Below are 26737 nucleotides of genomic sequence, written 5' to 3'. Positions count from 1 at the left end.
GACAGCAATTACTATTTATTTTTGTCAAGAACAGCAAGATGAAAATGACACAAATGTTTACATATGAATGGGGAAGAGGGACAGCGATGCAAATGTACCAAGGGAATACTATTCCTATTCTGTCGAAGGAGGTAAGCCAAGATACTTAAGCCCCAGAAAATCTTTAACAGAGGAAGCTATTTATCATAACAAGGTTGGTTGAGACTGCTCCCCATACTGAACCAATTAGAGTAGCTCATTTCGTCATACTTCATAACTTGCAATGATAGGTTTCCAAGCCTGGCACAATATAGTAATTGAATTTTGATCAAACACACATGGCCCATAACCCACTATGTGAAACTTTCAAAGCAGTTTGCAGCTTTTAAATATCCAGTCAACTTGTTGCCAAAAGTACAGGATGTACTTGATGCAAGGGCAGGAGAGTGAATGAGCTGGAACTTGGTACATCTGTAAAACAACTTTTTTTTGTTTATAGTCTCTTCTTGCTCTTAAAGTGTAATATGGAACAGAATGCCAAATGTCAAGTCATTGCTTCTTGCTCTCTTCTTTATGTGCACACTTTTTAGTCTTTAGACTAGCATGCAGTCCAGTGTACTGTACTTAACGTTGCATTCAGCATAAATAATGTCCATAGTTCATTCTGATTTAACAAAATATACAGCAAGTCATTGTCCTCTTCTTGACAGGGACATAAAGTGATTGTCAAAATCAAGGCAGAAAAACCTTAACTCTGTTCATGTAAATAACAGTATATATGATAAAGTTGTCCGCTGCTTCTGACTTAAATGGAGAGAACTGATAACATAGACACTCCCACAGATTGTAGTCTTTCAAGGCTTCCCCTTGCATTGCTTATTAAACAGGCATCATCTCTAACGGAGGATATGATGTTTAACTCTGAAAGCCAAAGAAGGAAAAATATTGTTTAAGCATAATATACTAAAAATGGGCATGACTTCCACTACACAGTATAATTTTATCTTATTTAAGTAACAGTCCTCCTGTCCTATAAACAGGACTCAATAGAAGAGCCTATTGCTGAAGGCCTTGCATCTTTTAGTGGCATAGTCAAACAGTGCCCCTGCAACACCTGTGCAGCAGCTGCTAGCCATTGAGAGAAAAGAGGAAGTTTGAGTTGCCCTCAGCCTTGCTCACTCCTTTATCTTCTCTCTGTCTTCTGTAGGTCATGCGAGCATCACTTATATTCACTGCTGCCTCTCTTCCAGTACCTGTCAACAGAATGTTATTGTTGCAGGTACACAGTTTATTTATTTAAAACAATCCTATGCCACCTCACTATCCAAATCAGGATCCCCAAAGTGGTGAACATTAAGATATTTTAAAAAAAACATTAAAATATTTCATATTTTAAAAAGCATTGTTGTATATGTATAAATATTCATATTTATAAGTATAAAATATTTAAAATAAATAAACATAAGAATACACAAGACAGGAAGAAGTGTTAATCAGAGTTATGAGGGAATGCCAAACAAAACAAAGTCTTCACCCAATGGTGGAAGACAATGATACAAACGAATCTCCCTGGGGAGGGAGTTCCAAAGTTTTCGCACCACAACTGAGAAGGCACTTTCACAGGTCCCCATCCACCCAACTTCAGATGGTGGGGGTTCCCAAAGCATGGCCTCCAAAGATAACCAGAAAGGGTAGGGTATAAGACTAGGCATTCCTTCAGGTTTGCTGGCCCCAAGCCCTGTTGGGCTTTAAAGGTCAACTGGGAGCCAGTGTAGATGGAACAAGACTGCAGTGATATGGTCCCTAAAAACTGCTCCAATCAACATTCCTGCTGAAGAATTCTGAATCAACTTTTACGGCAGTCTTCAAGGGCAGCCCCACACAGAACACACTGCACTAATCTAATCTAGATGATACCATCACAGTGGCAAGAGCTTTGCTGCCTAGGAAGGGCTGCAGCTGCCTCACCAGCCAAAGCTGGTAAAAGGTGCCATTGGGCACTGGAGCCACCTGTTTATCTAACAAAAGGTCCAGGTCCACCACTCCCAAGCTAAAAACCTGCTCCTTCAGGGGCAGTTCAACACCATCCAGAACAGATCCCATTTTCAGATCAGACCTCCCCAATTCAACCAATAGAACCTCCATTTTGTCAAGATTATTTCAACTTGTTAGCCCTCATCCATCCCAAAACTGCCTCCAGGCACCCATTCAGAGTTTCCAAGCTTGCCTGGGATGTGCTGGAAGCATGACAGTGAGCTATGTATCATCTGCATACTAATGGCAATTCAGCCCAAATTTCCAAATGACCCCTCCCAACAGCTTTATGTGGATGTTAAAAAAACATGGGGGACAAGATGGAACATTGAGGGACCCCAGAAGCCAAGCAGCAATCCTGCAACACCACACTCTGAAACCTACCTTCAAGGTAGGATCAAAATAACCCCAAATGGTGCTTTGCAATCCTAACCCCAAAAAGTGGTCCAGAAGGATACCATAATTGATGGTATAAAAAGCCACAGAGGTCCAGAAGAATTACCATGGCCGTTTCCAGACGGCCCCCCGCCTCGCGAAACGTCGCGCGTCGTCGCGCGTCGTTGCGCAGAAAACGCGAAATATCGCGTTTTCTCGCGCGAGTTTTGCGCGACGTCGCGCAAAACTCGCACGAGAAAACGCGATATTTCGCGTTTTCTGCGCGACGACGCGCGACGACGCGCGACGTTTCGCGAGGCGGGGGGCCGTCTGGAAACGGCCCATGTTAGCACTCTCCCTGTCCATCTCCTGGTACAGGCCATCCACCAGGGTGACCAAAGCCATTTCAGTCCCATTACCAGGCCTGAAGACAGACTGGAATGGAGCCAAACAATCCACTTAATTCAGGAATTCCTGAAGTTGCCTAGCCACCAGTCATTCAGTCACCTTGCTCAAGACTGGTATATTTGAGATTGGGCAGTAGATATTCAACTCTCTGCAGTCCAGAATAGGTTTCTTTAGAAGTGGATGCACCACTTCCCTCTCTCAAGAAGACATTTACTGTCTCCCAGACCTCCTGTCAGCTGGTTCCACTCTGCAGATTTAAGCATCCAGGAGGGACAAGGGTCATTTATAAACATGTGGTATGTTTCAAATTTCAAAGAATCACATCCTCGGACTGAACAAACTGAAAGGTATCCCACATAACTGAACAAGTTAGCAACCTGGGACCATGTTTCTGTCACTGCTAATGTAGAGTTCGTCAGAACAGATGAGAGTTTATTTACAAAATGTTAAACAAAACAATTGCACCAAGCTGCAGAGCATTCCACCAATAGGTTGCTGCCCATCCAGAAGAGTTCCACAGTGGACATCCAGAAGAGGTTTACACAGTGTGGATGCAATGGTGGCAGAAAAATATTGTTATGTTGCTGCCATTACCACACACTTTGGCAACTGTGTTAATGAACCTTAGTTCCTTTTCACCTCTTCCCCTTAGGCTGCATCTCAGTTTAAAGCTGAAGAAGTATAGCTGCAAGCATTAAGCTATGGAATAGTTTCATTGCCCTTAGAGATAAACAGCAACAGTAGCAAAATGCACGTAAGTAAGGCATCTGGTTGTACCTACTTTTGAACCAGCAAGGAAGTGTGGCAGATACAGAATAGCAGTCTGGCACATTAGAAACATTATAAAGGCCTACCATTCACTTGTTCAACTTGTAGGTTACAGAAGAAGCCTGTTTCATTCTAAATGACTACCAAAGCAAAGATTGCTATGCTACTTGGAGCAACCACTTTCTCCTGATATAATCCCAGCAAAATATTCTGGTCAGTGGTTTGCAGCTATATGGAGTAACAGCACACTACCAGCTAGTACAAACAATTCTATGCATGATGCAGTGGCCACTTAAATACAATTTGTCCTCTCCATGCATTACATGGAATGTGCTTTATGATTTAGTGGTCTGCATTAATGTCTTAATTTCCTGATTCTCAATGTGTAAGGAAAGAAAGTTAGTTTTTAAAGAACAAAGGATGTGTTTTACTCAGATTCCTGGAATTCCTATGAATATTTTACAAGTTGTCTCATATACAGATTTGACACTAAAATGAATATGTATAAGGGCCCATTGCTCAATGACACAGTATATGCTTGCATACATAAGACCTTGGTTTCAATCTCTAGCAGCCCTAGTTGTTCTCAGATGATGGGGCTTGGAAAGCCCTGTCAATCAGAGAAGGTAGCTAAACCAATGATCTGAGCTGGTGTTAAGAAGTTTCACCTGTATGTATGTAGAAATATGCAGACACACAATGTCTTCTAGTTTCGGCAATCAGAAAACCAGAATAGAAGAAAACTAAAATGTCAGACTAAAGCCCTTTCAAAGCCACAGCACAGTCTTTAAAGCAGCATGGGTATTTTAAATGTATTTTTACCAGCGGAAAAGACTGAAAATGAACATAATTCTAACTTGATACTGTGGCACATAAAATTCATATCGAAAGGAGGATTAAACTATCTGTTCTGAACTTCTTGAAAGAGAATTTATATAGTAATTACACTAATGGAAGTTGATCTTTAAAAATGTTCTTACACAGTGTGAAAATGATGCATCATACACATCTTTAGAGGCTACTAAACCTTTTCCTCATAACGCTCTCATGTATCAATAGAGTAGCTGCAATGAATACATTAAACAGTGGTTTTAAAGCGCAGATCGGCACAGACAATCTCTCATCTACCATAAGAACCAACAAGGGGAATTCCAGGAGGATGCAAGAGAGTCTAAATATATAAGCTGATGCAGAATCTATAACATGTTAACTTTGACAATAAAAGAAGTAAAACTAGCCTGCAGGAGTAAATTCAGAATGTAATAGTGCATGTTTCATTTGCTTCCCTAAAAACCAAGACTGAAGGATAATCTAGTTCAAGCAGAAGTTTACTTAGCATCATGTATAGTGAGGTTATACCTGAACTTTGCTATATACCACCTTCAACTGATATAAGGTGTTCAACTATGAGGTTTGCTCCACCTACAGGAAACAGGATGCAGAGCAGGAGGGAGTGTCTGCTAATAACTGTACTTTGCAGTTTTTCTACCTAAAGATCCACAACGTTGGAAGAAGCGGCACCTTGTTTGTTCTTACTTAGAGCTCTAGGTAAGCAGTCAGTGTGTGAAGCCCAGCTGTTCAGAAATAAGTGGGCTGTTGCCCTGTAATCAGATCTATAGGATGTCCACTGGCAACACTCATACAAGGCTCTCTTGAATTTTACCTTGGAATAGGAATTTTAGAATTTTGTTTGAGAAGTTATTACATAAATGATAAATATATAAGAAATTGATTATTCAGGCTAGTCAGTTTCCATTGTTATTTGGTTGTGAAGTTTTTAATGTGAACTATTTTCACTGATTCCAATGCTGTTGCATCTTTTATGAGTAACCTTGGGCCAAAAATAGGATAAAAATGTTTTAAATAAAGGATTGTCGGAAATGTGGAATTGCTACATGTATCACCTTGGTAAAACTGTACTTGGAATTTTTAATTAGGTTTTGTTTTACATGTAAGGAAATTGGCTTTACCAAAATCCACAGTGAATGTTACATCCTATCACATTTTGAAATCTCCTCCATATTCTACAGCACTGGCTGAACCAAACCAGATTATCTGTGTTACAAATATATCCAAGAAGTGCTGAATTTGGTTAGAGAAGGACAGAAAATCTATCAGAGTTGGCCTTTGGGAAATAAAATCCAATATGTTACATCAGACAGCCTGAGGTAACAAAAAACTAAAGAACATGCTTAGCAAGTTAAAATACTTTCTTTGTTGGATTAAGTCATTTGAGAATTTTCCTGTATCTCATGATGGAGATTGGAAATGACGATTCCCCCCCCTAGTTCAATATGTTTGTCATCTGTTGTTACATAAAACAAAAAACATATTTTGGAAGTTTAACACACAAATAAGTTACATGCAGAAACAATGATAAACATTTATTGCAGTTGACTTATGAAGACATTATAACTAAGGAAGTTTATCTTTGGCTTAAGTCCCTGATTTTAATAAGGTCATCTTTATATGTGACAGAAAATTCAAGAGAACAAAACGGAAGGTTTATTAATAAACAAAAGAGCTGAACACCTAATGAAACAAACCAATAAATGGACTAAGAGATGTTATATTTCAGCTAACAAAACTACAACTCCAGTTGGAAATTTACTTGTCAGATACAGAACAAGTTGTGTGCACAGCACACCGCTGAGAATTGGTAAAAGCTACAAATGATGTTAAAATGATAAAGTTTTTGAAGAATGAAAAAACTAGAGGGAGATTTTTTAAAAAAAACCTGTGATGCAGAATTTGAAAAGACAAGATCATCCTATAGAATGGAAGACTATATTAGGCTTAGAAAAGTACAGTTTGGAAGACCCAGGTTTTTTAAAAAATGGAATTCCAAAGGATGCCAAATGAGAGGGAGAAAGCAAACCAAATTACCATTTTTGGCTAATTAGATTCTATACTAAAGAAGGATTTTTATGTGGAATAATCTCCTCAAACAACTTGGAATGTTTCTTGGTAGACAGACTTCGCAATTTACTTAAGTAGAGATGTTTGGTTCAGTAATCCCTTTAAAATACCAAATTTCTGCTGATTTAGTGGAATCTGGGATTACCAAACTAAAATACTGATTACTAAATCAGATTCAGTATTCTGAACTGAAGATTACCAAATTAATTTTGTTTAATTCAGTAAACCAGTTACTGCAGCTGGGCTGTTCCTTCACTGTTCCTCTGCAAAGGAACAGCAAAGAAACAGTGTTTCCTGCCTTTTTTCTCAGATGGGAAGGGGCAGAAGGGAGGGATGAGTGAGGCAGAGGCAGGAGGAAGGGAGGGAGGACTGAGTGACCAATCCTTGCAGAAGCTCTTCTTCTCTGGCCAATGGGATTCTCTAAAAAGGAGAGATCAATTTTTGTCCTGCAAGAAATTAAATAAGCAGGCTTGCCTGAGAGCAGCCTTCATTTTGTGTGGTATAGACTGGCCATGAGATTTGATTCCCTGCCTGCTGCTGGCTGTTGGCTCACTGTGGTCTGACTCTGGCCTGCTTTTTTGAGTGGATTCCTGCTGCCTGCCCTGTGCTTCTCCAGCTGCTGCACTGCTGATAAAGAAGAGACTGTTATACTTGGAGGATTTCTGTGCCATCTGCCTGGTTTGAGAGTCGTAGACTCACTGGTTTTTTTCTGTCTTTTGAGGGAGGGAGCTTGGCCTGGTGTCCAGAAGGGACAGAATTGGGGGGAAGGGAAAAGCTTTATTAAGATTTGTCTTTTAAAAACTGGGTTTTTTTGCGGTGGCTTTTACTTTGGGTTTGGCTTTTACTTAAATTTAGTGTTTATTTTGCTGTTTGTTCTTTGGCAGGGGGGGGCGGGTCTTCTCCTGTTGGAGTGCTTTGTCTATAGAAGTTTAGTGTAGTACTGGTGATGGAGAGTGCCCTCAAGTCAGAGTTGACTTATGGCAACCCCTGGTGGGGTTTCATGGCAAGAGATTAACAGAGGTGGTTTGCCATTGCCTTCTTCTGCAACCCTGGTCTCCATGGGAGGTTTTCCATCCAATTACTGACCAAGGCCGACCCCGCTTAGCTTCTGAGATCTGACAAGATCAGGCTCTCCTGGGCTATAGTTGCTGTTAATTGAATTCACTTGTTCTTCAGGGCGAGATCCTGTATTCCTTGTTATGGGTACATGCTTGGAATAGTTGGCAATATTTGCTGTAAATTTTTGCTGGTTGTTCTTGGGGAGGGGCTGCTTTCCCCTATGGGGGACTTTCTTTATAGAAGTTTGGTTGGTGTTTTTTGCTGGGTTCCATTTGGCTGGACCTCTTTCTCAAGGCTCAGAGGCTCCTCTCGTGCTCTCCAATGAGTGTGCAGAGCGAGCACGTCTTTTCCCATTGTCTGCTCACATTGCCCTCGTCTGCTCCTTTGGAAAGTTCAGCAGTTGGTCTTCCTGAAGGTCAACCTGCCTCTCATCAACTGCCCAACTGTGGACTTCCAGGCTGAATGAAGTGAGCCTAATTTGTGGCCTGCATTCTCCATGAGTCTGTGTTGTTTAATTCCTAAGAATTAAAAGTTAGGTAGAAAACCAGCAGGAGGGACAGTTGATCCAGTTTTCAGTTGGCACAACATAAAATTCATATTCCAGTTTGGACACCACACACATCCCAGAAACACCAGCCCATGTTTGCACAAATTTGTGTGGAAGCAGCCATAGAAATGTTCTCTAATGCCACTGCAAATGGGATGAGACGAGTCAGAGAGACGTTAGGGAAAGTACAGAACAACACACCATGCATCACCGAGGAAAACCCACAGAAGCATCCAAATGAAGTTACACAATGCTATTGTGAAATATAGGTAATGTGGTGTTGTTCTAATGTTAACTTTTCTCATTGGAGGGATGGCCAATGATGAAAGGTAACTGCAGCCTGTACCTTGAGTCCCTGAGCCAGCGAGGGTAGCTGCAGAGAGAGAGGATATCTTGGGTTTCCCAAAAGTACTCCTCATTCTCACTTTCGGCCTGAGGTCAAGTGGGGTTCATCTTATACAACTGTGCTTTTTGTCGTTGCCTTGTACTTGTGGCTGGGTACTGCTTGGTCCTGTTCTGTGGTGTTCCTTCACTGGCTGAATCCAGTGCCTAGCTGCTGAGAGTGACACTGGTTCTGTTGGGCTATGTTGCAACAGAGTCCGTTGCTTCAGCTTGGATTGGGTGGAATATATATGATTCTCTGGTGTGATGATGGTCCTCCTAGGGAACAATGGACAGTGGCTGGGCAGCCTGCTCAAGAGACATTGGGGTTTGGGGGTGGGTGTCAGTTTGGTTCTGTAGGGCTTTCCCAGGGATGAGCTTGCATTTGTGAGTGCACCAAGCCTTGTGTGTATGTGCCTCTGGGAAAGAACATGGAAAATTTCCCATCATTGAGTACAATGGACAGTGACTGGGTAGCCTGCTCAGGGGGCTCATGTTTTTTTTGTGGGGGGGTATCAGTTTGCTTTTGTTGGGCTTTCCCAGAGATGACCTTGCATTTGGGAGTGAGCCTTGGCTGTGGCATGCTTGCCTGATAACCAGCTTGGAAACAATCGAGAGTGGCTGTGGACAGCCTGTTCAGGGGCACTTGGGTAGTGAGGCTTCAGTTTTGTTCTGTAGGCTTTCCCAGGGATAAGCTTGCATTGGGTGTGTGCTTCTGGCCACTGGCATGGTTGCCCTGTATGTATGTGCCCCAAGAACCAGCTTGGAAAATTTCTTATCATTGGGAAGAGAGAGTGGCTGTGGGAATCTTGTTCAGAGGCACTTGGGAGGGGACTTAAATTTGGTTCTGTTGGACTTTCTGTGTGTGGAGCTTGTATTTGGGAGTGTGCCTCTGGCCATGGCAGCCTTGCTTCATGTATTTTTGCAGTGGGAGTCAGCTTGGAACCCCCCCTCCCACACAATAGGAACAAATGGAGTGGCTGTGGGCACCTAGTTCAGGGGCATGCAGAACTGGACCCCAGAATCTACTCTTGCTAAAACTTTGGGGGTCTTTAGAGGACCATCAGTAGTAGGTCCACTGAAAATCTGGTGGACTTTTCTTGCAAAATGCCATTTCCAGCCCCCTAGATAGCCCCCTGATAGTTTTCCCCATAGGGAATGAAAGTGGCTGGGGGCACCTTCTTTGGGGGCCCATAAATTTGGCCTTCAGGGTCCAATCTTTATGAAACTGGAGTGGTGGTGGTATATACAGGACAGTCAGGAGTAGGTGCCCTGCAAATCTGGTGGTTTGGTTGAAAAATGACCCCCGCCCCAGGTCACCGGATAGCCCCTGGATTGAGTTTCCCATGGGAAACAATGGCTAAACTTTACTGAATTTTCTCTGTATTACTGAACCAAACTAGAGAATCAATTTGGTAAGGGATTATCAATTTTTTCCTCTAGTTTGGTATACCTGAACTGGATTTACTGATATATTTTTTTTTGCACAAAGAAGTACTTATTTAGAAGATTTATATCCCATCGTTCTACTTATAAAGCACTTAGGACAACTTACAAATAAATTAAACAATAATAAAACAAATACAATTAATTAATAATTAAACCAAAATGATAAAAAATAGAACAAAATGAGTAAAATAGTCTACATTGAAAGAGCAGTAGCTAAAATTCCTCCCAGGGCCCATTCAAATTACCTTAAAAACTCTGGAACCATTAAAAACCAGCCACAGTAAAAATTAATTTTAAAAAATCACCAACATCGTCCAAAGAATCTTCAGTATAGTTTTTGAAGGTGTGATCCTGCAAGAAAGCAGAGTTATGCATGCAGAAGGGCTTCCTGTCACAAACTTGGAGGGCAGCAGGCTTTTCTACTCTGACAAAATATATAATGTCCCACTGAATGCATGCAGCCCTATATAAAGAGTTAATAGTTCATAGTCCATTTCTTCAGCTAAGACTCCCTCAGATTATTTGACCCCCCCCCTTTATTGAGTGCATTTGTTCATTTACTTCATGAAGAGAAGCAGCATTACTTGGTGGACTTCACCCTGTCAAACACGTTTCATACTTTATAATAGTTTAATCAACTACAGAATCCTCCATGTTCCAAATCAAGGCACTTACTGGCAAGTTTATGGATACATCTGTGGTTTTCTGAATGTCTCATTAGTAATACTCAGTCTGGTTAGCCTTGCTCCATAATAATCTATAATGTAACTAGAGCCATCTGAGGGTCCCACGATCTAGAAGAGAAAGCATTTCAATTAACACTACCTATTTTGAACACAGCATGCACAAACAGCTCCTGCCTCCCACCCACACACATTGAGACATTTATTTAGACTAGATGGCTTGATGGCAACTTATTATAAATGATCTGAAGAAATATTAGCAATTTCTTTTGAAAAAGTAATGAATGAAATACAAGAGAGAAAGTATATACCACCTACTTGATGAGAAGCGAACATAACTTTAATATATAAAGAAGGGAATGACCCACTAGTACCACAATCATATAGACCAATTTCATTATTAAATGTGGATAAAGAGGGGGGCTTAGCTGTACAAAATATCAAATTATATTGCCAAGCAGCTACACTAGTCTTGGTGTTAGACTGAATTATAAACTCAAATCAAAGGAATGTTAAACTGGAGACAATTGATACTAGAGAAGGAATACATAACTATTTAGGGATCAAGAAATCACTAAAAACAATTCAAAAACAAGATGGTAATCATATCTTGAAAGATGGTCTATTAAGAATATGGTTTCAATGCAGAAATACAGTAAGTCTGCCAACCTCGCCAATAACATCCCCAGTAGACATCTATTGTGATAACAGTACAAGAAAAAAAATTACACCATATTACCTATGAGTATATAATGGACAAAAAGGGAAAAATAAAATCCTGGTAAGTGGTTCAAGGAGAAGAAAAAAAATTGTGGTTGATCATCAAATGATACCTAAATTGAAAGAACAAATAGCCAAAGAAGGGGAGCAGCTAAGAAAGAAAAGCACCTTTGAACAATCATCTGTTTAAGATACCTATTAGGAAAAAAATTATAAAATATTGCAATATGACACTGAAACCAAGCAAATAAAAAACTGTATGATAAAATGGCTGCAAAATTTTGGAGAAAATGTACACATGAGGCAATGGGAAAATTTAAAAGAAATTAAGTTACTGAATGTCAAATATTAAGGGAAAACTGGTATAAAATGTTTTTAGATGGTATATATCCCTTAATGATATAGCAAAAACAAATAAAGATTATAGTGAGAAATGTTGTATATGTCAGAATACAGACACAACATTTTATCACATGGGGTGGACATAAAAGGAAGCAAGAAAATACTGGACAGAGATATATGAAGAAATGCAAAAGATATTAAAATTTAAGTTCCCAATGTATCCAAAAATATGTTATTAAATATTTTACCAAGTAAGAGTACAAAAATATACAGCAAACTATTTAAGTATATGGAGACAGTGGCAGGAGTAATATTTGCAACAAAATGGAAAGTGGTGAAATGCCCAGACCTCAATGAAGCCAGGCTCAGGCTGCCCCAAAAGCTCTCCCAAATCACTCTGTCTTTACAGCCTTGCTGCAACACCTTTTATTGTAACAAACTCTATGATGGAAATGCTCTCAAGCATTTGTGGAGTGTATTTGTGCAGTGACTCACCGTTGTACTTGATTATCTTGATTCACAGGTGTCAGGGCTAGCAGCAACCACCGCTGGGCGGTCCGCTCCTGACGTCAAAGGGGGGGCCAGGGATTCTGCAGGACCCTGCTCTGTGGAAGAAGGGGTGGTATACCTCACCCAGACTCCCTCTCAGTCCACTCACTGGCCTGCTCAACTTGTGCCACTCACCCACTTTGGTCTCTGTCATCTCCTCCTCCTTGGTCCACTCTCCTCCTAGCCTTTGCTCTCGCACTGCTCTGCTTCCACACCATCACTCCTTACTCATACCCAACCACCCCAGAGCTCTTCCCAGCCAGCTTTTATAGGGCCTTCTCTCCACACCCTGCCCTCCTTGCCGGTCCTGCCTGCCAGGCCACACCCCTCCTTGGCCTCCCAACATTGACCTGCTGACTCAAGCTGCTGCAGCTGGGGTAGCTGCCTGGGCTGCCTGGGTCAGCAACAGCTGCGTTAGGTTGGCTGGCTGCCAGGCCTCTCTGGCTGAGCCGATTACTGAAGGTAGGCCCAGCTGTGGCCCCTTGGCTGGCTGCCCAGCTCTTCCCACAGAATGCCTTCAGCAGCTCCACCTGGAAGGGCTTGGTTGTGAGCATCTCCTGAGCCAGGCTGCTGACTTCAAGCTGAAGTGGAGGCTGGGGCGTGGCTCTGAGCTGCTGTGGCTGCTTCTCTTCCCTGCCAGGTAAGAGCTCTGTTTGGGCTGCTGCTGGACCTCTATTCCCCCTGCCTTGGCCCTTTTCTTCTGGCCTGCTTAGCCCCCTCTCCTCCCCCTGGAGGGTGGGACTAGCTGGTCTCTCCCTGCTCCCTCCAGCCCTCTGTGGCTCTGGCCTTTTGCCCCTTCCCCCTGGAGTAGGCAGGTTCTGGACCTGGTTGCTGGCTGGGGCGGCAGGGTTGCTGCCTCCTGGTTGCCTCCCACTGTTCCCTTCTGGCAAGTCTGGGGGCTGGGGCTCAGACCCTGGACAACAGGTGCTTGGTCAATTCACATACAACATCTAAATTATGGCTTGGTTAACTGTGCCTGACCCTCAATCCTACATGTTCCACTCTCATGCCCATGGAATTTGCCCTCCTTCCCATTACTTGACAATGCATTGTTTACTTTTACATGAACCAGGGAAAGGTTTAGCTTAAAACAAAAACTGTCATTCCGATTTGACTCTAATTGGTGCTTCTGGTTTCCAGGAAAACTACAGCCTACAATATTTGAAGGTTTGGGAACATTATGTTTGAACTGATCTGATGGTGCCACCAAATTTTCTACAAGAAAATATCCTTGGGCATCCAAGGTAATATGTAAAGCAATGTACACATGTATCTACTTTGGATCAGCTCCAACAGCCTCTTCTGAAGCTGTCATAATGGGGCAGAAACAGTGGAAATCAAAGCCATTGTATGTAGTTAGTATTAATGCACTTCAACTCCACATTCAGCTTCTTCTGTTTAGACATGGAGAAAAATTCCAAGCATATTATGTAAGGAAATTCATAGAAGTTCCATGTACAAACCAGCTCTTAGACAAATTCAAAACATATAATAGCCCCATATAATTGAAAACCAACACAAAGACAAAATGCCAAAATCATCTGAAAAACACCCAATTGTTCAGAAACCTTTTTCAACAGAATCATTTTATAGAAATCTGCCCTAACTAAAAAGCTGATCTCTGCAGCTTACACCTTAAAAAAGATTAATTAGCATTCAACATTTGTATAATGTATTATCTGGCAGGTGTTTAAAGTTCATCTCTAAAACCTCATGGACTCATTTATATATGAGACAGCAACATGAAATATCAAACTGTTGTATGATGTTACTGAATTCTATATGACAATTACATCTTCTGTATGTAGAGGCTAGATTTCAAAATGTTGTAAATTATGTTGTAGTAGTTTTAACAATAAATCATGTTTTCCCAAGTATTATCATAGTTATCTACAGATATTGAGAGCAACTTGAAAGTTTATGTTTCCATCAAAAGTTTATTATCTGGACTTTTACATTGTGTAACTTCTATGTGCTGCTTACTGTGCAGTAAATCTACTCAGCTTCCCACTATATTTTCAACTAGTGTCCGGGGCTGGGCAGGCAGGCCTGGTCTAGGCTCCTCTGGAATAAGGCCCCAGGTTTGGCTGGCTAGACTGGAACTTCGGGATAGGCACTTTAGCCAGGGAGACGAGCTGAGGGCTTCAGCCTAAACAGGCTGGGAGTTGATCTGGCTCAGCTGCGCCTGCTGGCATGTGTGGAGGCTCCTGAGACTTTGCATGTGCTTTGGTCAGGTTTCTACAAAGAAGCAGTGCTTCTAGAGCCCTGTTCTGGATCCAGGCTGGGAGTGTGCAACCAGTCTGGCACTTTGCCTTCTTTGTGCTGCCTCAGCTAGGGCCTTCTGCTGATGCTGCTCTTCTGGTATAGGAGTGGGTACTCAGGGGCTATGGGCTCAGGTTTGGAGGCCAGTGGCAAGGTCTTTTTTGCAGGCTCTGGAAGGGTGGACTCTGGCACTGCTGAATCATGGTCAGCAGATGTCTCTACTACAGTCTCAGGCCCTTCCTGATTCTGCTGGTCCTCCTCGTTCCTTGGTCTGGGCTCCTTTGGTTCTTCCTCTGAGCCCTCGGAGTCCAAGCAATTGGGCTGGTCGGAGAGGGTTTAAGACAGCTAGGGAAATACATCCATGGGCAACTACCATTATGTGAAACACACCTTCAAGAATCAAAAGCAAAGAAGCAACTACATGCTGATTTCACAGTTTGGCATTGTAGGTTATGCGCTGTTTGCAATTGAGAAATTTTTATGGATATGCTTCGTGTAATTTTGTTTGTATTGATTTCTATCCTGTTCTCACCCCCAGAATTGCTAAAGGATGCAAACGTATAATTTTTAAAAAGCAATAATTACATAGTAAAATAATGAACTGATAGCCTGAGCAAATAAGTGTATCTTTAGCTGGGCTAGAAAACTTCATAGATTATCAGTGCAATCCTAAGAAGAGTCAATGGGCTTAGACTGGAGTATCTCTCCTTAGGATTGTGCTGTAGGACCCAGACAAATCCATGGGAAGGATATGCCATCTATCGAGGCACCAACACAGAAAGAATTCTATCTTGTATCACCATATTATTTCAGCTAATGGTGACAGCATGGAGTAGGACTTCACAGGTATTGAGCAACATCTCTATAGGATAATAAAGATAACAAAACATAAAGAAAGTGTTGCTTGAGAACACCCCTTTCATGTGAATAAAGTTCTTCCTCTCTAAAATCCTAACAGCATGATTGGACATATATCTTACTTAAAAGATCATATTAGGACCTATTGGACACGTCAGATTAGTTAAATTATGTCAACTTCATCTGTTCTCTGTTGAAAGTGAAATTCACTCATTGAATCTGACAGTGATTTTTAGAGTGATATGCGCTGTTGATTTATATATATGGTTCTAGGATAAGAATCTGTGTCTTGGGTCATACATAAGCACCAGCAGGAATGGATCTATATGGATTTTTTGTGTCAAAGCGCCCAGTATTACAGACGTAAAAGTATGAAAGAATAGACAGAGAGTGTGTTGAATCAGAATACGTGGATTTGTAACCTAAAACTCCACTCATCTAAAGGCAGCATGTTCTTCTAGCATAAGGCTCCTTAATCCAGAGAAATGCATTGCCATTAGCTCAGCAGAGTGGTAGGATACAACTAATGGTATTCAAATAGATGAGAAACTAAAAATATCTGAAAATATTTGCATGTAATTCTGCTTTGCCACCTTAAATACATCATAATCTTTTATTCCACCATTCCTATCCCTTTCAACTTTAGTCCTTAACAGTGACGTGTATAGGAAAATGGGAGGATAAGGGATAATGTTTAGAAATACTAATGTTTTGATTTACACAAGTTCAAAAGTTAATAAAATGTGGATAATAAACAGGCTGGTATCTAAAAAACTGTAAGCCCTTATTTCTTTTGGAAGCAAAGAAACAAACCCCAAACAAGTAGAAATATCCTATATGTTATAGCAAATTACTATTTTTAGTATGAGAATCTTCTTTTCCAACATCCTAAATTCTACTGGTTAAGCTCAAGTCCCACATGTGCATCTAAGCAGCCATTTTTAAATTCTGATACAGTGAACTTACCTGCATTGAAATCAGAATGAAATCAATCAAGCTACCAATTCCACAAAATCCCACTGTGCAGAACTTTAACAAACCTGAGGGGGAAAATTTAGTTACGCTATTGAACAGCTGTGCATAAAGCTTCACAATGTTATCGTTTCAGCACATGTAAACATCTCTGTTTTATAATATTATGGGCTCAATCCTGCCTAGATTTCTACAAGCGCAAGGTGGTAGGTGGAGATTTTCACCAATTTCTCCCTCCCTTGACAGCCCAAAACATCCCCCAAAATGTTGCTTTTGGGAGATCATGGGGAATAACTTGAGTAGTAACCAGAGGTCTCCAACAGAATGAATCCAGTGAAAATTGGCCTTTCCTTTGCACCCTCAGAAATTTAGGTGAAATTCAAGTTTATACTTTCTGCTAAGTTCTGTGTAAGCATATATGCGCGATTGTGCCTCTGGATCACACCCCATCTATAAATTTAGGCACCTACTTGTGGAGGACTGTACAGAAAAAGGGGTACAGGCATTTTTGCATACTTCCAAGGCAGAGTTGGGATACTCCTTTAATCCATTCCTTCAAAATGACTGATAGAGAATTTCTTACTTAAATCTAGGCAAAGACTTGAACCAGTGACCTTGAGGCACAGGTACATTCTCTTCCAATGACCGTGTCACGTTACATTTCTATAACATATATTTTTATTCTGTTACAGCATTGTCATCTCTGTTCCTCAAACATCTGAAAATGTTTTAATCAGTTAATAGATCCATGTGCTTATTTGCTACAAAATCTTTTTAAATTGATTAGTTATAGGTTTATTCCCTATTGCACTCAATTAGAACATACTTGAACCAAGTAATTAAAGTTCCTAAAAGAATTAGACCTGAGAATCTTTTATAGCCAACATTATTTTTTAAAATACACACAATTTTTTAAAGAGCCCCTGATAGTCTAGACACTCCTTATTTAAAGGTACACTTGATATACAAACCGAAAACATGGCTTTAGTAACTAGTGTCAGAGAAATGTTGGTTCTTATGTAACCTGGTCTGAGACTAAGTAGATAATGGAGCAGTGGCATAAGTAATACAATTCTGGAAGAAATATTTTCAGTTTTGAAGTTTAAAAGAGGGTTGTAATAGCAATAGTTATTTTAAAGTAAATATTATATGCAATAAAAAGCAGTTTTACTACCTTAATCAAGTGGATTTACGATGAGAACTATGATCTATTTGACTATTCTGTCTTTATAGTATCTATACATTGTTTCCATCCTAAGCCTGATAACAGAGATGCACATCCTGCAAGATTAACAGCCAAGTGAAACTAACCAGGATCACAGAATTCCAGTCATTTCCACTGCGCATGAGTATATACTGTAAATGGGTATATACTGTAAAAACTTTCCTGACATTTTGTGGACCAACATAACGTCATCATAGTACTTTTCTATCCCATCCTAGACAAGGTAATTGTTCAAAAGTTACCTCTCCTTAACATTCTAAGCACGTGGTTCTCAAAATGGTCATAAAGTTTCACCAAGGAAATGCCAGAATACTTCTAAGGCTTACAGGTGCTCTCTCAAACCCTCTCAGTTTTTACTGTGTATGTCAATGAGTTCTGAAAGCCATCTTGATAAACTGATACTACAGAAAGCTAGTTGAGTATTTCTCTGTCCTGAATTAATCTATAATACAAATACACAAAGATATATATTCCTTTAACTTCTTGACCATGGACAGTTTACAAGTGCAGGTGTTGTAAATCAAGCAGTCATCTTGCAGCCTGATCCTATGCAGATTTACTTAGAAGTAAGTCTCAGCAAATTCATGGAGCTTACACCGATGTAAATATGCACATGATTACAACCAATACTTATAAAGAGGTACTTACCTAAGGCAGGATATCCTAGATAAAACCTATCTGCTCCCAACCAACCGAGAAATAAAGACAGAGCTACTGCTACTTTGTAGGAATAACCATTTCTGGAAACAAAAATGAGAAAAAATAGCTGAAATGATTTAATAAATAATTAAATGAATTTGCAACAGTGTTCAGTTGCCTATTTAACAAGAAATTTAACATCAGAATCTAACTGCTTCACAGCTTGATCAAATGGAAATCCAGCCATGCTTATACACCAACAACATATGACCAGAAATACATACAGGAGCAAATGTTTTCAGAATCAATATTTGCAGTACTACCATATTTGTAATTAATTAATGCAATATGGACATGGAATCATCTCTAGGCTTGAACAGTCTCAAGCTTGACTACTCTTCTGGTTCAAATATAGGCTCAGAGACACTTGCTTCACATGGCCATTTTCACAGGATGAAATCAACAAGAGCTGCCACTTTCAGCTGCTTACCACAAACTACGCCAGCAATAAGAATAATTCAGTGATTTTATACTTGGGCACATATACTACACATTTCAAAATGCAAAGTGCCACAGCCTAGACACAGGAAGTATTTCACAGATGCAACCGGCATTAAATATGACACTATTACACTTTACATGGTGTCTAACATGGTGATGGAAAGAAAAAACCCCTATTAGAGATCTATTCCTATTTTTCATTCAATATTCCTTTTCTTCATATAGCTCATCATTCATCATGCAGCACTAAGGAAGTTGAATAATACAGCGTGTCTGCCATCCCCATATATCACTCTCTCTCATAATAAGACTAGTTAATAGCAACAGGTTGACAAGGTGGTGAAAGTTGGCACAATGACATCTACTGCCAGATGGCAGCAAGGCTCTTTTTCCATATCTAGCATGTCAACATTTATTTTTCAGATACCAAATATTCATTGCCCATCTGAGCAGTTCATACATGTCAATATAAATCCCTCAAAGAGGCAATTTAGTGGCATGTCTTCACAGGTATTCTGGTATTCTATGTTTAGTACTATGCCGTTCAAAGCTGATGTGCAGGTGGCAGTATCTACACACATCATCATATTGTCTACTGGGTTTTATGTATCTTTCTCTTAAGTGTTCTGCACAACCTGCTGCGTCCCAAGATTGCTGTACAGTATTTTAGCCATTCACTGCTGCTTATACATGGGCCTGGCTCACATGGACACACATGAAGTTTCTTTATACTAAGCGAACCTACTGACAAAGGAAGCTTTGACTCTTCAAAGCTCGTACCCAACTCTAGTTGGTCTTTAAGATGTTTCTGGACCCGAATCTTGCTCTATTGGTCCATCAAGTTTTCTACTGTACACTGACAGGTAGCCGTTCTCCAAGGTCCCACAGAGAGGTCTTTCCCATAACCCACTATCCAATCCTTGGGGGTGGGGGACTGCAGATGCCGAGAGCTTTTGCACTGAAGCAATATGTTCTACTACTAAGCCACAGATGAGGCTAAATTTGTTTCCCAGTTCCTTATTTGTGAATCCAACCACAAATATTAATGTACATAAAAAGCTCTAAATCCCTCAACAAAGTTTGGAGCACCAACCTATGCTGTTCCCTGGTTCAAAGCCTATCTTTGCTTTAACTGTTCCAAAGTGGTGTGCCTCAGGAGAAATGCAGATAAAGAAATTGGAGGCACCTGTACTCCCCCAAAGAATCTTTGGGCTACCCTGAATCATTCATCCACATACTTGGCAGACTGTGTCCTGCAAGGTGACAGGTGCTGTACCTGGCCCAAACACTGGTTCTTGCGCCATGAGTTTCTATTTGGTGTTCCCCAGGAAGCCTCTATACTGCATAGGCCCAAGTGCAGTTTCTTTATCTGTATTTCTGCTGCGGCAACAAACTTTGGAGCCGTTAGCACAAAAGCAAAGCTTTGAACCAGGGAACAGCATAGGCTCCCTTGTAGGGCAGAATGTGGGGATGTATGATCTGTGTTGGTCTTATTGTGCAGTGAGAGCTTTTTAAGTGTAATCAATATTTGTGGTTGGATTCATAAATTGGGAACTAGAAGGTGTGAATAAGGAACTAGGAACCAACTTCAGCCTCCTCCTGCACAGATTCTTGTTGTTTAAATCAGTACATTGAGGAGACATCATCAACAAATCGTATAGAAACCTAAAAGAATCAACTGAACAAGGCATCTGCAGGAGCAGATCTCAAAGTCCACCAGAAAGCAGCAGGTGAAGCAAAGTGCACACAACTGACCCAAGATCACCCGGTAAGCTTCACGGCAGCATGCAGATTTGAACCTGAATTGCCCGGATCCTAGTCCAACACTGTAACCAGTACAAATTTTCATGGGCTCAAACTTATGTTGCAATAAATTTGTTAGCCTTTGATGTGCCACAGGATTCCTGATACTAACTTTAGCAAAAATCCAGAAAGCCTTCTGTTACAAAAGGACCAAATGCCAAATGAAAACTCCACTTCTTCTATAGTCTGATGTCTGTGTACTGAATATGTACATTAAACAGCAAAGAAACATCATTCAACAGCAAGGAGGCACTGCTATGTTTGTATATTCACTGGGACATTAAGATCAAAACCAGCTTAATCAGCAATACATTCAATGATGTTTCATTAATATGAAGGTTGCACAGACCTAGCAACACGTACCTACCTAGTTTCCCCTTTCTCTTCGAACTCACTCATTCTATGCATTTTTTAGTCTGAAGGCACTTTTGGAGCCTGCAGGCACCTTTGGAATTTTTGAGAAGGGGTGGTGTCACTCCAAAATGGCTGCCACAGGAGGTGAAGCCAAACACAATACTTCCCTCTGCACTTTGCAAAAGAATCATAGAAGGGAAATAAAGAGGAAAAAGAGAGAAAGAGAAGCAGGAATAAAAACAAACAAAGGAAAGCTGGGGGTAATGGAGAAAGAAAAATAACAACGCATGAGGGAAAGGGAGAAAACACTTGGGGAATAAAAAGGAAAGCCTGACAGAAATGGAATTGCAGACTAAGGGAAGTACAGGTGTTTTCCAGTCCTTCCGATCCTCCAGTGGCTGTATTGCAACCATGGAAAACCCTTTCATTGGAATCAGGGCAGTCAATAATAAGCCCCGCCTTACAATGGCCTTGCCCACTTTCTAAAAAGCTTTGTAGATGCCAGGAAGAGTACTGGCAGGTGTCATGGTATACCTGTTCTAGTCAGTATTGCAGGTTCCAGTTGCAAATGTAGTTGGCACATTATGATTCCTGTAGGATAATAAAGAACTAGAAGACCATGAAGCCAAACTCCCCATCAGGGCAAACTACCCAGACTCCCATAATCCAGATCACAGCAGCAAACAAAGTGTATCATACCAAAATGTCCACAGAAGAGACAGCACCAGACAATGTGTTTCTTATTACTACACACTGCAGCATGTTTAAGCCCACTTAAGTTAGAATTAGGCATTCCTTATTATGTACAAAAATCAGTCAATGAGGCAAGTAAGCCAACTTACATTCTACAAGTGAAAGTTGAAGTCACCAGGGGTAAATGACATGATGAAAGAGAACTCTTTGTGACCTCAAACCCAGCAACTGGTTTGTCAGTGGGTAAATCCAGACAAACTGGGAAGGTTACATACTTCATTGCAAACTGGGAAAGTTACTTGCTTCTTAAATATGCGCTAAGATGTTCCAGTGCAGGCAACAGTGACTGGCTTTGCAATATTCCATGATTTCTGGTGATCCACCTGAGTTACAGCACATCCTTTTGCTCTTAGTTAATATACTAGCTCTTCTTATACCTCCATGTATTGCTGCAGCATTTTGTTAACATTTCCCAGTTATTTATTTACACATTTAGATGACTAGAGAGGATGTTAAAACAAACACCTATTGGGTATGAATTAAAGTATCTACACACATTTTCTGTATATTGATTTTTTTACTGAACAAGTTTTGCTTTATATTTTTAGAATAGTGTCTCTGCTGAGGGTGCATATGCACTACATCTTCAAAATGAGAAAAAGAGATCGAACATTTTACACATTTAAAATCAAATTAAATTCACTGTCTACATTAACATCAGAATTGCACACATATACATACTCATCGTACAATTAACAAACATAACATGCATGCTACCAGAGTATGGTTTCTCTTTTAAAAACTAGTCACACACTCCTATACATATATAAAAAATTAAACAAAAACATCCAATGAAATTTTCTATTTAAATCTTCACTTTATATTGTGAAAACTCAGACTCATAGAGAAAAAGCAGGGAAGACAAAGGTCCCTTTCGCACTTGTGGTTTAAACCACCATTTATGAGCATTTTCCTCGACTGCAGTAGCTTTGGCATGACACCCCCACATTCCACATTGTCTGAGGTAGTTTCTATTTGGTGTCTTGTTTTTCATTTTAGACGGGCTTTGAAGCCTTGGTGCAGTTTCAGGCTTTCAAGGCTTTGCAATTCATGTCACACTTTAAAAAAAAAAAAAAACAACCCTGCACATGCGTAGTAACATTGCAATGTTGGAAACACGGGGTGGTGGTGGGTTCCAACTGACTGGGCTATCGCGTACCCACTGGAGAGGCAATTTGGGGTGGAGTTCTGGGGGAAAACATGCACTTTTCCTGCTTGTTCCACTCACAATTATTTTTTTTAAAGCCAAGCCAGAAAAAGGGATAAAATGCTGCTAGTTCATTCCCTCCATGCCATTTTGTTTTGCAAATGGTTGTGCAAAACGCTTTTTTAAAAAACTCTTTGGCATTAGCAGAAGACAGGGAGGGAGGGAAAAGCAGCCATTTAACCCTTACCTGGCTTTTAAAGCCAGGAGAAATGAGCAGTAATGTTATAACATTTTCCTAGCTTTGAAAAAAATAAAACAGTGTATTCATACCACTGAGGGAGGAAAGACAAAGCAGCCATTTAACCCTTTCCTAGTTTTTAAAGCCAGTAGGGAATAAGCAGCAACATTAGGAATCGTTCCTGGCTTTGAAAAAAAAATATGAGTGTGTGTGCATTCCCGGGAAAAAGGAAGCAAATGAAGCAGCAGCCTTATGACCGTTACCTCGCTTTACTGATAAAAATGGCAGAAAATGAGTTCAGAGAGCTGAGGAGGGTGGGAGCGGTTAATTTGCACAGACCAATCAGCTCCCAGGGAAAAGGAGAGGGGGGAGAAGAGAAGCAGAAGGGGAGTATAGAGTTTGCACTGACATTAATTGGGCCAGACGCGACTCGGCAGCAGCTTCAAAATAAAATCGCAGTATGTCCACCAGGGATACTGCGGACAAAAATCGGTTCTGTGTCCCATGACTACTTTGCAAGTGTGGAACTCCTGCAAACATGGGAAGGAGAACAGATACTGAAACGCTTTAAAGTGATAGTGTGAGAAGCACCAAAGTATTCTCTAGCCATGAAATTGGAACTACACTTTATCAGCTACTGTGCACTATTAATATAGACCATCCAACATAAGAAATATATTAGTGAAGACCTGATGAAGACCGCAGTCCTTATCACATACCAGAATGCACAGCAAAATATAACATAGTTTTAGTGATAAAGACAACCAGGCAAGCACAGGAAGAACATTTCAGATTAAGAAAGCAGCTAAAGCATATAACGTATTTTATAATTAAACACTGTTAACCAGTGTGGAGACATTTTATACTGATACGTAAAGACACTTTATACTGACTGCATATATTGACTTACACATTTCGACATTCTATAGGTCTGTAAAATCCAATTTCTTTTCCAGTGAATTGGGTTTCATTTCCACTGAAATCCTTGCATGTAATATTTGGTGCTGGATGACAAGCAACTGAGGGCAAAAAAGGGTTACAACTGATAAATTACAACATTCTGGGTTGATCTCCACAGAAAGGTTCCAAATACAAAACTCAAGAAACAAAGCATGTGTATATTCTTAAATATATAACACAAATGAGTGAATGACAATGGCTGTAGCACAGTCTAAAACTAAGATCTGCTGCAAAAAAGGCAGTATTTTCTAATTTTACATATCGCCATAAAAAGTAACAATTGGTAATTATCTGCAAAAAATCTTTTGCATCTTTGATGTTAAATTCAGTTAAGAGTATGTGGCCAAACTTTATGTGGGTATTAGCAATAGCTAATAGCAGTAGCTATCAAGATTCACTGGAAAAGGTTCCATAACAAAAGATATGTGTATATAATCATGGTCAGTGAAGAACACCATACATACACTAGCCACCCCCAGTATTAATTCCGAAAGTACCTCTGAATCCAGCATTTTATAGATAGAAGTACACACAGAATCAATTTATCAGGTGTGTACATTCTTACCAGAGTTTGGTCAGCTTTTGCAGCTCAAAAAGCATCAGTTTGCCATAATTCTTACCATATGCAGTATGATTTGTACACTTCACAGGTTCTTGAGTGTCATTGTCTATTTTAGGATCTTCACAAATATATGTTTGACTAATTAAGGGAAATAGATGTACACAAATTCCTACACAAGTGTCCAGCAATAGCATCACAAAATTTTCAGCAACCACAGATTTTACCTGCACCAATAGCTTTTTTCTTCTCATCTTACTAAATGAAAACAAAGATAGAGAAACACACAAAATATGCAGTAGTCCATGTCATTGCAACAAACAAATGCACCTAAAGGACTAGCTAGATGGAAAAAGAAAATGAACTGCTACTATTTTTCTTGTTCTCTTTTTCTCATTCTGTTTGTAAAGTTCCCTCAAGTTGTACTTCACTTATGGAGGCACCAGTAAGGGGCCTTTCAAGGCAAATAAGAAGCAGAACTGGTTTGCCATTGCCTTCCTCTGCAGAGTCTTCCTTGGTGGTCTTTCATCCAAGTACCAACTCTGCTTAGCTTCTGAGATCTGAGGAGATCAGGCCATGCTGCCTTCCCTCCCCTTTTCCTCATTACAGCTAAATAAACAGAACGTATAACATGGTATCATTGCACTATTGTGGTAGGAGAGGAGGCAGCAGAATAAGACCTCCTCAATAATTATATTTAAGCATTAGGAAGAAAAACTGGGGGGAAATATAGCAGCTCTGTGCCCTTATAAGATCTGGTTAAGCCTTATCTTTAGGAGAGAGCACACCAGCGTGAAATAATTAAGTACACTATTCAGGGATTTCAAAACTTTATTCTAGTATCTCTGACAGACTTTTCTTTCACAATCTGTATACACTTAAAAGATAATCATGCTAATGTTGAGCACATATTTTCAACACCATACCATCTTCCCAAGAAATAAATCTGTAACCTTCAAGTGTCATATTGATAACACATTTCTAAAATTTTTCCTCAGAGTTTTCATTTTATAAGACGTAATAGCAAAAGCCAAAAGACTGAAGTGATCATGGACAAACGGTTCATGCCAGAAAACTCAACTAATAATCAACTACCATTTAACTGCTATACATATAACAAAATAAGAGTCAGGAGATATATCCAAGAGTAGTTGATATGTTGCAAAAAAACTTTTATGAAGGCTCCTTATTTCAGAACCACACAATAATAATAATAGTAATAACATTTGATTTATATACTGCCCTTCAGGACAACTTAACAGCCACTCAGAGCGGTTTACAAAGTATGCCATTATTATCCCCACAATAAATACCCTGTGAGGTGGGTGGGAGCTCCTAGAAGCTGTGACTGACCCAAGGTCACCCAGTTGGCTTCAAGGGGAGGAGTAGGGAATCAAACACAGTTCTCCAGATTAGAGTCCCATGCTTTTAACCAAATATAGCACCTTCACAGGACGAGCATGACAGACAGACATAAACTGTACCTTCAGGTTTCCCTTTTTTAATGTGATTCCCACATACAACCTCCCCACTTAGGGTAAAACCACGGAGGTGGGGGGGATCGCTAACAGTGTAGTCCTAAACAGAATAACGTTTAATTCCACTGAAGTCAATTCTTTCTAATATTAACGTTACAGATCTTCCCCATTAACCTAATATTTTTTTCTTTTATAAACTAACCTCACGTATCAAATCACGGGTTTCTCATACTTTGTCTCTTTATTATAAGTGCCTCTTTTCCCCAAGCGTCCGCTGAGCCTTTTACAGTTGCACCACAGGCAGAAATTCAACAGGTGTCACTTTTCTAATTATATACGTCGTAGCTGTTGGGCTTCACCTCTTGAATTTTTGCTTACTATACGTCTTTTAAAGTCACCGGAACACTAGGGGGTGGGGGTGGGAGTAGCAACCCTACTCCTTTGGAAAGCCTGTCACCGTAGTAACCAGGTAATTTGCGTCCTCACAGCTTCAGGATATTGGCCGACTCGAAGATCTTCGCACTTCAGCGGCGAGTCGCCCCCTTCCACATCCCGTGCCATGAGACACGTCAGCCACACGATTCCTAAGGCCCAGAGAGCTGGCACAGTCCCTTTCTGTCTCTTGCTCCCCGACAACGACTTCACCCGCTGGGCAGCCATGTTGGAAAGACATTTGTCAGCTGACAGCCTTGACCTATCTAAGAGCGGCGACGCCTCGAGAAACAAACTAGAAGAGGCAGGGCTAGTCTCGCAAGGAAACGCTAGTTTGCCCGTA

At 40.5% G+C, this 26737-nt stretch overlaps 1 protein-coding gene across 2 annotated transcripts; it reads right to left on the bottom strand.

The window, feature by feature from the left end:
- TM2D1 (TM2 domain containing 1) lies at positions 1-26622 on the bottom strand. 2 transcript variants are annotated; one of them, XR_008597068.1, is made up of 8 exons: positions 26462-26622; positions 24546-24619; positions 23876-23984; positions 18179-18270; positions 16300-16373; positions 10595-10713; positions 10165-10270; positions 1-900 (listed from the first exon to the last, which is right to left on the bottom strand). XR_008597068.1 is itself a non-coding variant. In XM_054980794.1 (7 exons), exons 1-6 carry the CDS (start codon positions 26620-26622, stop codon positions 10603-10605), a joined length of 621 nt encoding a protein of 206 aa, XP_054836769.1. In that variant the 3' UTR covers positions 1-900; positions 10595-10602. The 2 variants fall into 2 exon arrangements, 1 of the variants encoding a protein (XP_054836769.1); XM_054980794.1 differs by lacking the exon at positions 10165-10270.
- Between the last annotated feature and the right edge of the window lie 115 nt (positions 26623-26737).

This window comes from Eublepharis macularius, chromosome 5 (genome assembly GCF_028583425.1).
Source record: "Eublepharis macularius isolate TG4126 chromosome 5, MPM_Emac_v1.0, whole genome shotgun sequence".
NCBI classification, from domain to species: Eukaryota; Metazoa; Chordata; class Lepidosauria; order Squamata; family Eublepharidae; genus Eublepharis; species Eublepharis macularius.
Note: the sequence above shows the minus strand (reverse complement) of the source record. Positions and strands in the feature narration are given on the sequence as shown.

What these genes read in the sequence shown, in the direction of transcription:
- TM2D1 (XM_054980794.1), bottom strand. Translation starts at nt 26,622, where the DNA reads ATGGCTGCCCAGCGGGTGAAGTCGTTGTCGGGGAGCAAGAGACAGAAA. An exon ending in CCTATAGAATGTCGAAATGT is followed by an intron (nt 18,271 to 23,875) that starts GTAAGTCAATAT and finishes TTTTGTTTCCAG; the next exon opens with AAATGGTTATTCCTACAAAG. An exon ending in TCATTCTGATTTCAATGCAG is followed by an intron (nt 10,714 to 16,299) that starts GTAAGTTCACTG and finishes TTTCTCTTCTAG; the next exon opens with ATCGTGGGACCCTCAGATGG.